Source organism: Amphibalanus amphitrite, unplaced genomic scaffold (assembly GCF_019059575.1).
Source record: "Amphibalanus amphitrite isolate SeventyFive unplaced genomic scaffold, NRLGWU_Aamphi_draft 001028F_arrow, whole genome shotgun sequence".
NCBI lineage: Eukaryota > Metazoa > Arthropoda > Thecostraca > Balanomorpha > Balanidae > Amphibalanus > Amphibalanus amphitrite.
The window spans coordinates 147,984-160,746 of record NW_024882522.1 but is presented as its reverse complement, the minus strand read 5'-3'; the positions used below and the strand labels follow the sequence as shown (position 1 = coordinate 160,746).

General features: G+C 50.6%; 1 protein-coding gene and 1 pseudogene across 1 annotated transcript; both read left to right on the top strand.

The window, feature by feature from the left end:
- Positions 1-1,845: 1,845 nt before the first annotated feature.
- LOC122369364 (cytochrome c oxidase copper chaperone-like) lies at positions 1,846-2,789 on the top strand. The gene has a single exon (XM_043344058.1). It carries the CDS (start codon positions 1,849-1,851, stop codon positions 2,083-2,085), a length of 237 nt encoding a protein of 78 aa, XP_043199993.1. The 5' UTR covers positions 1,846-1,848; the 3' UTR covers positions 2,086-2,789.
- On the top strand, positions 2,329-2,789 carry LOC122369363 (annotated as a pseudogene).
- Positions 2,790-12,763: the final 9,974 nt, after the last annotated feature.

Genomic DNA, 12,763 nt, shown 5'->3' with positions numbered 1-12,763 from the left:
CAACACAGGCCTGCCAGGGGCACCACAGACCTGCCAGGGGCACCAGAGGCCTGCCAGGAGCACCACCGACCTCGCAGGGGTAACTTGGGCCTGCCAGGGCCCAGGGGCACCACGGGCCTGTCGAGAGGCACTCAGGCTTTTCAGGGGCACCATAGTCCTCTCCGGGCGCAGGGGTAGCAGGGGCACCAGAGGCCTGCCAGGGGCACTACAGGCCTAGCAAGGGCACCAATGGTCTATCAGGGGCACCACGAGCCTGTCATAGCCAGGCATCTCAGGCTTGTCAAGGCCCAGGGGCACCACAGGTCTGTGAGGGGCACCAGCGACCTAGCAGGGGCACCAGTCAACACAGGTCTGCCAGGGGCGCCACAGACCTGCCAGGGGCACCACAGACCTGCCAGGGGCACCAGAGGTCTGCCAGGGGCACCACCGGCCTCGCAGGGGCACCTTGGGCCTGTCAGGGGCACCAAGGGCCTGCCGAGGGGCACTTCAGACTTTTCAGGGGCACCAGTCCTCTCCGGGCGCAGGGGTACCAGCGGCCTAGCAAGGGCACCAGAGGTCTGCCAGGGGCACCAGCGGCCTAGCAAGGGCACCAGAGGCCTGCCAAGGGCACCACAGGCCTAACAAGGGCACCACGGGCCTGTCAGGGGCCCCTCAGGCTTGTCAGGGCCCAGGGACACCACAGTCCTTCCAAGGGCACCGCAAGCCTGTCAGGGGCACCAGAGGCCTGCCAGGGGCACCACAGGCCTAGCAAGGGCACCACAGGCCTGCCATGGACACCACAGGCCTGCCAGGGGCACCACCGGCCTTGCAGGGGCGCCTCAGGCCTGTCAGGGGCACCACGTGCCTACCGGGGACACTTCAGGCTTGTCAGGGGCGTTACAGTCCTGTCAGGGCCCAGGGGCACCAGGCCCGTGGTGTCCCTGCTAGGCCTGTGGTGCCCCTGGCGGTCCTGTGGTGCCCCTGTCAGGACTGTGATACCCCTGCTAGGCCGGTGGTGCCCCTGGCAGGTCTTTGGGCCCCCGGGCCTCAAGGGGGGGGGGCCATGACCCATGTGACCCCCCCCCCCCCCCTTGGATCCGCCCCTGGGGTGGACTAATTCGCTCAGCTAGGAATAAGGCGTTGAAGAGAATTATTCAAGGAATAGGGCTGTGCAAAAATATTTCTTGTATTGTTACAACTGTATCCGCCCTTGAACGATAAATATTGTTGACTCATCAGAAACACATCCCGTGGAATGCGTTTGGACTTGGCTGGATCTAATGTTAGCGAGTATCTGCTAATGCAACTTCTTGGCTTGCACAGTGTGCACACAAACATACATGCTTCCTGTCCTTGGATTATTCCTCACTTGAATAAAATTTTGCTATAATAACTTTTCCAAGCAGTTGACAGGTTGTAGTGCCCTGCAAAGTCGGAACCGTCCCGCGCCGGCAGTCTCCCAGGCGGTGCGTAACGGCCGCCGCGCCGCCGCTCTCGCAGGGTGTTTGACTTTATACCCCTGTTGTTGAAAAGTTGTGGACCGATTTACTTGATTCTTGCATGACAAGATCCGCCATTCAATTCTTAGCGGGTACCGAAAATTTGACGTCAATCGCACGATCCGCCGCCCATATTGCGGTACTGCCATCTATTGACAAGGCTGGAGAACTAAGGCCGTTCGGCTATTTCCACTTCTGACACACCATGGTGATGAGCGAGTGCCCAGTGCACCGCTTCGTCTCGTTGCGGTGGACGCCGTCCGGTTGGGGGCTCGGTGCCGGCTGCAGCCTTCGGCGCTGGCCCGACCCAGCCCGGCGTCGGGTGCGCTCCGTATAACCCGCTGACCGGCGACCCGCCCACAGGTCAGCAATGCCCGGGCAGGGCCCCTCAGCGCCGACGGCGGCGGCGGCGGCGGCGGCGCCGGCGGCGCGCGGCGACCAACCGGCCGCCGCACAGAACAAGCCAGCCAAGTGCAAGGCGTGCTGCGCCTGTCCGGAGACCAAGCGCGCCCGGGACGAGTGTATCGTGCTGAACGGCGAGGAACACTGCCGGCCACTGATCGAGGCGCACAAACAGTGCATGCGCGACATGGGTTTCAACATCTAGACGGAGGCGGCGGCGGTGTCGTACCACCCGGGCGGCGGTGTCGTACCACCCGGGCGGCGGTGTCGCGCCACCCGGGCGGCGGTGTCGCGCCACCCGGGCGGCGGTGTCGTACCACCCGGGCGGCGGTGTCGCGCCACCCGGGCGGCGGTGTCGTGCCACCCGGGCGGCGGTGTCGCGCCACCCGGGCGGCGGTGTCGCGCCACCCGGGCGGCGGTGTCGCGCCACCCGGGCGGCGGTGTCGCGCCACCCGGGCGGCGGTGTCGTACCACCCGGGCGGCGGTGTCGCGCCACCCGGGCGGCGTGGATCGGTGGTCGGGGTACAGGGAGCGCAATGGACGAGTTTTGCCTGTGCGATAAAGACACAAATAGTACATATGTATTGATTGTTGTGCTGTTCATATGGTTAACACGATAAAAAACGACCCCAAGATGTCTTCGACGACGCAGAAGCACCGCAACTTCGTGGCGGAGCCGATGGGCGACAAGCCGGTCACTGCTCTGGCTGGCATCGCCGAAGTCAACGGCAAAAAGCTGGTGGCCAACGATTCGACAAGGCCTACATCGTGCTGGGCCAGTTCCTCGTGCTGAAGAAGGACAAGGAGCTGTTCGTGGAGTGGCTGCAGGACCTGATTGGGTGCAACGTCAAACAGGCCACCGACTGCTGGCAGTGTCTGGACGACTGGTGCGCAGAGCTGTTGTAGCACGTTGGAAAAATTAGAAGTGTCTGTTCGTAATTGGCATACGTGTCAACGCTCCGAATGATATCGTAGGAGCATTCGGGCCTGTGCGCTCTCTTCCATCCCCGTCAAGTTGTGCGACACGTGTGCGCCTTCAGTGGATAACATTTAACAATGCAATCGAGGTATTGATTCTTTCGTTAGCGCGTTCATGCGCCGATGCGTTAGTGCCATCGTGTTACTGGTGAATGGTGATGCTGCGAATCGCCCGAGACGCGGCGCTACAGTGCTCTCGCGTACCATCGCTATGATGCCCTCCCTCCGACCTCTGGCAGGCCTGGGGAGCGCCAGGGGCGCCCCTCCCGATAGCTGTTGCAAGCCCGAGGAGCGGCGCGTCGCCGCGCCTTCCGGCAGACGGTGGGCCGGCCAGCGGCTGTGGCCTTCAGGGATTGGCCGACGCGGCGGTGATACGATCGCGTCGCGCACTCTTTGTTGCGGTGTTTACGAAAAATGGTTTGAATAAATGTGTTGCATGGATGAAAACAGTAGCCTTTGGGCGACAACAGCGAACGGGCAGGGGAGACTGGGGCAAAGTGGCCACCCTTAACACGCGCACCGACGGGGGGGGGGGCGGATATCCGCCCCCCCTGAGGTTTTTTCGCGAATAGCGGGAAAACCGCGGCGCGTACGCGAAATTTGGTACGACTATTCGCTCATCAATTTTACACGCGGTGTGCAAGTTCGAACCTCCTAACTTTTAAGGTCAGGTCACCAGGTCACTTCGAATGACCCAACCTCAAGTTACTTTTTTGCAACTTTGTCACCGTGCCAGAGCTACAATAGATGTCGGAGGCCTTCGAAAGTCGCAGGATGTTATAAGGTCATTAGTAGCTACAATTTGTATATCTCGGCATTTTTATATCGATGACCTAAGGTCAGGTCAATTTCTCGACCTCCCCATTATAAGTCAATGGGGGAAAAATCAACTCCCTGTTTTTACCACTAAAACGGGTCGGAACGGCCCCATAAACCATACATGACCTCATATACGAGCAACCTTCACTACATTGAGGTCTGTTTTGCTGTTGGGCAGCTGTAAGGTCATGTGACGTCATCAAAGGTCACCAGCGGTTTTTTTTTACAATAACTCCGTACAGGAACAAGATACAGCCGCGCGGATGGTCTCATTGTGTTCAGCTCGTCAAGGCGCATCGAATGATACCTATACATGATGACCTCGAGGTCACGTGACCTGAGGTCAACCTATGACCTTGACCTTTCGAGGTCAACATATACATCATTCGATGCGGATTGACGAGAGGATCACGATGATGCCCTTAGTTTGTTCTTATGTTGACTAGTTCGAAAGTTATTCTAGAAAAACTCTCCCTATACCTACCTAGCGTCGCCATTTTGACTTTTTTTACCCCTGTGACGTCATCTTTGACCTGACCTGAAAATGACCTTAGTAAAAATTGTAGACATTGTCCGTGCGTATCCCTTGCCGTTTACCGCTTGTAGCTATCTCGCTTCGTTCTCGAGATCTCAGGGGGGGGGGGCGGTCATCCGCCCCCCCCCGTCGGTACGAAGTTGGCGCAGACCCCCGTCGGTGCGCGGGTTAAGGTCTAGCTACACTATGCGGGATCCTACGTCCGTGATCTGAGAGTTTGCGGGTTTTGCAGAAAATCGGTACGCAGATGAAGTTCAGCTGATATGAAATACCTACACAGGGTCGGCTACACAGGGGTCACGCAGATTCAGTCAAGGAAATCCCGGACGTTCAGTATAGGAAATGCCGGATAGTCAGGACGGTCAGAATGTTCCGTACCGATATAAAGTTCAGAGCTACGAACTTTTTTGCAGAATCTGCGAGATTGCGTGATATGAGACAGTTGTTGGCGCACTTGGTGGCGCACCGTATGAATCCAAGTGACGTAATTAATTATTATTTCTTTACTTTTAATGTGTTATTGATGTTTTATTAACAAAATAAACAATTTATCGATACAATAGTAGGTATAGAAGATAGCAAACTTTAGCGTTTGTTGCGAAACCATTTATTAGTTGTTATTATAACGTCAGCATACAATAATTCACGGAAATTCTGGAAAAACGCAGAAACCGATGTCAAGGGAGTCTCGCAATCACGGATCTGCAGATCACGCACGTAATTTCCTGGACGGTCACGCATAGTGTAGCTCAGCCTTTACGCTTTTTTTTCGATGCCGACGCTTCATTTCAAACCGAAAGATTCTTCCTTATGTCAATATGATCCGGAATCCTTATTAAATTGTCCTTCATTTTAAATTCGTTTCATTTCTAAAGGCGTTCACATGTTTAACAGGCGTTGGCAAAATTTAAAACGTATGGGGGAGGGTGAGGCGATATGATCGGCAGCGTCGCCACGGCTTTTTGAATGGGGGGGGGGTACACCGACTGGACCCCCCCCAAATGGAAATACTGTTCTCCGCCCTATTTTCAAAATCGCTGCATTATGGAAGAGCGGGGTAATGACGACAACGTAAGCATTTTCCACCATAGCTCAACTATTTACTATGCATTTCAGACCCTGTGGAACAGTCCTTTTCGGCTATTTCTCGTTGAATATGCGTTTGATTTTAACCAAACCTTGGCATTAGTAGTTTGAGATCCCTACCTAATTTCTATCAATATGGTCTATTAACCCTCGCCCGCACATGGGGGGGTGGTTGCCACCCCCCCCCCAGGTAGTCTTTCTGCCCTGCACTCAACATTTTTAGCGCTAGAACGCTGATTTTTCGTATAGCTGCTCCTCTATCCTTTCTTGATGTCCACTGAAAATTTCAAGTTTCTGTGATTTTTGGTTTCGGAGATATGACCTTGTTTTTCAGGTCATGTCATGACCCAAATGGCCAATTCTCAACATCTTGAGTTTGCCATGGGTCTTGCGAGCTTTTGACACCCTGATTTCGGCCTTTTTTGCCAGTATTACCTCCCACCTATCATGGAACATGTTGTTCGACGATGTACAGGGGTCAAGGTGAGGGTCAAGGTCAACCTAGGTCATCTAAGATAATTGCGTTTTAGGCAAGCTGAATTTACTTTTTTTGATTTTTTTTACTGCATTTTTGGTAAAAGCTTCTCAGAGCATGATTTCATGTAATATGGACCCAAAAACAATCGGTGCACACATCAGTATACACACAGACACACACAGACATACAAACACATATAATTGACCTTGACCTAACTTGACCTGGAATGACCTCAGCCGCAAAATTCTGGTCGGGTAGTGTGACAAAGGGGTTCTAGCTGGCCTGGCACCAGAAAACAGCATCGTCATCGGTATTTGATAAGCAGCGCACTTGATATCCAACGGTGACCCAAAACAGCAATATTTTTTAGTTTGACCTGACCTGGAAGGTCAATGACTGACCTGAGAAGGTAAAACTGGGTATCATTGGATTCGTCTCTTCCCAAAGAATCTTTTTGGTCTTTACCGCTAAGCTCTATCTCCAACAGGAACGAAATGGCGCGGGGGGGGGGGGTGGCAACCACCCCCCCCATGTGCGTTCTAGGATGGGAAAATGGCATGTGCGGGCGAGAGTTAACCCGCGCCCCACTGGGGTCTGCGTATAACACGCCCTACGGGGGGGGGGGGGCTCTTCATGTCCCCCCTCCTAACTCCGAAACTACTGGGGCCGATCGTCAAAATTCAAACGGCGTCTGATAGCCCCGGAAAAACTGTCGAACGAAACCTAATTTCATTGACCTCGAGGTCACCGATGACGTCACAGGTCACGTCAAAGTAAAAATTATTAGCATTTTGGCTTGTTCACGTTTTGGGCTCTGGCCGCCGTCTTACAAGTCAGATCAGGCTCATTTTTGGTTCACACTCGTGAACAGATGCTCTAGATACCCTGAGGGTACCAAACTTGTACTTTGATTTTCAGGTCAAGGTCAGGTCATCACAGGTCACGAAAATATTATATCATGCGTCGGTCACGTGACACAAGTTCTATGGTCCATTTAGGCCAAATATTTCGAATTTGATGTCTGTGTCATTCGAGGTCATTTTGAGTCGAATTTAGCTTAGGTCAGGTCACTTTCAGGTCAAAAAAGGTCAAATTTTGAAGTAAGAATTTTTCAACAAAAAAGGTGTCTATTGGATGCAGTTTGAGCTCAGGAACACGATGGTGCTATTTATATTGGCGTACGATGTTAAATACGTGCTGAAGAATTGATTTGAAAAATTAATAATTGTGAATTTTTTGCAATAGTGCGTATAACTTGGCCATTTTTGAAGATGTTTAGCAAAAACTTGCTAGAGTTGGTCAAAATAGGTAATGCGTTCTATCATATTTTTTCCGTTTTTACGAAAAATCAAAAACTTTTTGAAAAAAATGTAAAATATAAATTTGAATTTTATTATATAAAATTTTCGAAATTTTCAAAATTTCAAAAATCCGAGATAGCAGTTTGATAGCGCAGTCTATTCTGAGCCCTTTTATGCAAATAAATTGGATCTAGCTTAAAAAACTGAGCTCTTGGGAGCGATTGCCGTGGTTCAATGTTTTGCGTCGAAATCGGACTAACATGACGTCACTCTGACGTCATTTCCGGCCGACCTATGGTAGCTACGAACTACGAAGTTCATATTTTGACACAAGGTGTCAAATTGATGCAGCCGAAGGTACTGAAATTTGGCGTCGATACGTCAAGCCGTTTAGAAGTTATTGCAGAAAAACGGGAGGGGGCTATGAATAGCCCCCCCCCCCCCCAGTGGGGCGCGGGTTAATAACGATCGATGAACATTTTTCTAGTTAAATCTACCTCCACTCTTATAATTAAAGTTCATTTTATTGGAACAAATTACGGTTTTCCTGACCCCTGCAAAATGTACATTTAGGCACAGCATGCCCTAATTGCGCCACGTGAAATTATGCATTAAAGAACCATGCAAGGTTAGCCCTTTTACTGGCAAGGGCGATAATGTTCCCCTGAATGTCTTTATTGGTCAGTACGGGCCCCTCAGACCTTCTGGGGTCAAACTCCGGCTTCTAACACCAATTATTGAAAGACCACTTTTATAACATTATACGATAACATTGAAAGCCTCGACGTCTTGACATACCGTAAGGTGGGGCTATTTGAGACAGTGGGGCTATTTGAGACAGTATTTAAAATTGTTATAAAATAAAAACCATTTGAAATTTATGCTTAATTTTTGCTCAGGCGATTTACTGCTCGATTCCACACCTCCCTGAGCAAAATATCACGAAAAAATCAAACGATCTTTATTTTATAGCGATCTTAAATGCTGTCTCAAATAGCCCCACTGTCTCAAATAGCCCCACTTTACGGTAGCCCTAAAGCGCCCTTGCCATGGCGCATTTTGTGTGGGCGCAATTCGGAATGTGTCATATGGTGTGACGTCACACATGTGACACCCCTGTCTCCTTCAACGATTTTACCATTTTAGGCAGCGAGCCGTCACATTCTCTCAGGATCTTGGAATCACTTTTCATCCAGCAACTGAAGCCAAGGCTTAATGGCACAACATCGGCATATCCCCTGTCTGTTGTCAGGTAACCTTGCTTACATTGGATAGCTCTTCATGTTATTGACCTTTTATCGATCGCGCCCTGTAGGACCACATGTATGTTTAGCGTGTGCACCAACTGTATATGTGTAGACGGGTCTCGCCTCGCCACCCGGCTCCGACACGCAAGCTTCACAAGAGAGCTTATATTGCACCACACCGCCGCTCGTGCCGGCCGCCAGGGACTCCCCGACACGAGAGCGACAACAAACCGAAGAGACATCGGAAACTAAGGTACTAGGGCTGCAACTAAACAGAAACTAAAGTAACAGCCCCGTAGATAATTATGACAATATCAAATAAATACTTAAGTGACGTGAATTAATCAGATATAAAATCGGACAAGAGACAACGCAGGAAACAATAAGACACAGAAGAGAAGCCGGTACGAAATTGAACGGCGCGAATAAATGGACCGACTACATATGTGTGTATTTATTGTTGTGCTGTTTGTCCGTTACCACTGACACTTGTGAATTGTACGTACCTACCACTGATGATGTTTCTTGTATGAAACGAAACCGGTTTGGAATGAACGAACATTTACGATATAATAGTTTATGACAAACTCAGTAACTTACTTACTTGTGAGTTTTATACTGCTCTTAAGGTTGACAAGGATATCGTCCAAGTAGGTAGTTGAAAACACAATCTAAATCCCTAAACAGACTATCCATGAATCTCTGGAAACTCGCGCCGCTATTGCTGAGACCCATCGGCATATAGAGCCACTCATATTTGCCGAAGGGAGTTGTCACGGCGGTTTTCTGAATGTCGTCCTGGTTCATGGGTATTTGATGATGGGTACGCGCGGAGCAAATCTATCTTTGAAAATCTGCCCTTACCGTGTAGGTTAGAGGAGAAGGTCTGAATGTGTGGTAACGGGTACCTGTCAGGTTTCGTCAAAGAATTAAGAGCTCGGTAATCGCCTGTCACACGCCACGTAGTTCACACGCGAATCGGCCCAGCGGTTGCTGAGATATCAGCCTCTCAAAATACTGATTAAAAATCCGTCATTAAAAATAAGAGTGGAATGGAATCCAAGAAGTTCTTTAATGAGGTTAGTGCTTGTGCGAAGAACATGTTTATAAATAGTAGAAAATGTAAAAACATGACCTTTTTTCCTCGATAATTATCAAAACTAATGCTGTACAAATGGTACCTATATACTTTATTTGAAAGAATGTAGGTAATATTCGACCACAGGTCTTTTTCAAACAGTTTCAAACTTTTCTAGTTTGAAACTGTTTGATAAAGACCTGGTCTAAATATTACATTCTTTCAAATTAAGTATATATTTGCACAGCATTAGTTTTGATAATTATCGAGGAAAAAAGGTCATGTTTTTACATTTGCTACTATTGGAATCCAGGTTTGAACTGAAGAAGGTTCAGCCCCAAAATATATTTGGATTTCAGGGGCCCGGGAACGATTTTCAAGTTGGGGGGGGGGGGGCGAGCCTAAAATACCTGACATGATGCATATGAAACAGTGGCGTAGCTAGGGGTCTAAGGGACGCGTACCCCTCCCCCTTCTCGGTTCAAAGGGACCTCGGGTCCGAGGGGCCCTGCGGCGCCATTGACCGCTGAGGGCTAACGATTGCCATATTTCGACTTAGAAGGGCCCCATGGGGCTCGTTAGAGTACCTCATGGACCCCAATAGCCACACTAAGATCTCCATAAGGGCCCACGCCGGCTTTTGAGGGCCTCTTATGGCTTTTAAGGGCCCCTCGGTGGTCTCCAAAGGCCCGTTATGACCTCTTGAGAGTTCTTACCGGCCTATGAGGGGCCACTCCGGGGCATTTTCCGCCTGTGATGGTCCCGCATTATTTTTCTGATGGCCCCATAACGGCAACTGTTGGGCCCTCATCGGCGCCTATGAGGGCTCACGACCATATCGGTGTCTCTGAGGGTTTCACACCCCAACTCTGAGTGCCTACAGCCAGTCTAAAAGCCCTATATTGGCGGCTCCGTGGACCCAACCAACACCTGCGCATCTAAAAAAGGCCATCCACTGGTGACTTTTGAGGGCCCCACCGGCGTCTGACAGTACCATGCCGGTCTCTAAGGACCCCACAGGACTTCTTCTGTCGGCCTAAGGGCCCCTTGCCGGTCACTGAGACCCCCTGCCGGCTTGTAGAGAGCTCGCGTCAGCAGCTCTTAAGGTCCCACACCCGTCTGTAACGGCTCCACACCAGGTCTATGAGGGCCTACGCAACGCCTGTAAGGACCCTCACCGGCGCCTCTGAGAGAATCACACTAGCACCTCTGAGTGCCCACACCGGCACCTGCATGACGGCCCACACACAGTGCCTCTAAGTCTAAACTCTATAGGCCCCTTACCGGCGGCTCTGAGGGCCCTGCGCCGGCGATTATGAGGGTGCTACCGATAAACGAAGGCACCACACAAGCCCCTAGTGTCACTGAGCTTTAACCCTCGCATGTGTGCGGCGTTTGCCAGCTTCTAATGTGTAGGGGGGGGGGGGGGTCGGTTGGACCCCCCCTTGCCGTTTGGCCCCTGATCGAGCTAGAGCTTCGCGGAAAAAACGAGAGCGTGTTGCCCGTGACGAGAGGAAGCCGATGATACCCAATTTTAAGGTCCTAGGTCATTGGTTGACCTTCCAGGTCAGGTCAATGACCCAAAGTCGGGAAAATCGGGACCTGTTAGAAAGTCGTAAAGTGTGGCTGCTAAGGGGTTTTTCGGGTGCTGATCACGAATATCGTGTTAGTTTTGATCACAGATGATGTATTTAAGCATTTAGACCAGGTCGGGTCAGGTCAGGTCAGGTCAACCAGTAGGCGTCGTGACGGGCATTCGTAGTACGTGTCAACCGCCTCTGACAGCTTCGTAACATGTTACGAAGGCACCAAAACTACTTCGTAAATGTTCAAATGGTTGCTAAATTCGAATTCAGCTCCAAAAACTCGCCTAGAAACATGTACAGCTCGAAAAAGTGAACCGAGGTCACCCGAGGTCACCAAAGGTCAATGACCTGACCTGACCTTCAGGTGACCTTGACACCCACCTAATGCATGGAAGCAACATCAAATCACATGTTTGAACGTTTGAAACCTCGAAAAGCTTGCAAACGCGCGGCTAATGCGAGCCGACATACGCAGAATCGCGATTCCGGCCAAACATGGTCTCGGAAAAGAGGTCACAGGTCAAAGGTCATTTGGGTCAGGGTCATGAAATTTTTAGGGTAGGTGTAAAATTGATCAATGGGAGGGTACTGAAAGTTTCGTCGCGATCGGCCGCTTTTTACGCGAGTTATTCGCGAAAAACCATGGGGGGGGTCCATCCGACCCCCCCCCTACACATGCGAGGGTTAATCCCATACCGGCCCTCCGAGGCGCACGTCAGCGCACTCATTACCCTATACCCCTCCCTCACACCGGAGCGGGTAAATAGCAACGATTTTACCACCGTTGTATGTACGTTATGTATTTTTCAAAGTTGACTCAAAATGGTCCATTATAAAATCTGGCCTGCCAAACTTATGGCCAAGGTCAGGCTCAAACCAAAGCGGGTTGACAATAGCAGATGTTGTCAAATCGATACTGTACCAATCAGCAGAAACCATTCAGATGGCAAGGAAAATGCCGTGTTGGTTTAGTGTATGAAGGACACAAGAAGGAAAGAAGTACGGAAAAGGGAGGAAAGATCCTTTCTCGCTGCCTCAATGTTGAGGGGGCGCCGCCCCCTCGGCTCCACAACTTGGGGGGGGGGGGCAAGCGCCCCCGCTGCCCCCCCCTGTTCCCGGGTCTATGTTGGATTTGCTTTTGGCTTAAGGCCGCCCTACACTGGACCTCGCATGCGGGTTGCGAGTTTGCGGGTTTGGGTTTGCGGGCATAATACTAATTCATAGAGTGATTAGACCGTTCCCTTGGGGTAACTTTATGAATGCAATGAAGCCGGTGCACCTTCAGAAAATTACGTATAGTCGCAATACCAGCACAACGAACCAAAATTCGACTCCAACGAAAAACCCGCAAACCTCACAGACCTCAGCGAGGAGGAAATCGAAAGTTGACTCAAAATCAACTTTTGGAATGCGATGCAAGGTCGCTCGCAAGCTAAAAACATGCAGACTCGGTTGTTAGATGATAGTGTGGGTCACTCAGCTGAGATTGTATCATTCGATTTTGAAAAAAAAAACAACAACAAAACCCGAAACTCGCAACCCGCATGCGAGTTCCAGTGTGGGGCGGCCTTTACTTTAGTATGAGCAAAAGGACTTGGTTGCTTCGCAATTCAATGTTTTGGGCATTCAGGAGCTTTGGAATCTCTGTACTGCAAGAAATATATCCGATGATAGGAATTTATTCAGTTTCATTTTATTCAACTTGACAGTCGGACATTGTAGGTTTGACGACTTTGGACCCACCAACTTACCTGGAAACTCACCAATGGCTGTAA

Bases quoted from the DNA above. Each gene is read 5' to 3' on its own strand.
- LOC122369364 (XM_043344058.1), top strand. From the start codon at position 1,849: ATGCCCGGGCAGGGCCCCTCAGCGCCGACGGCGGCGGCGGCGGCGGCG.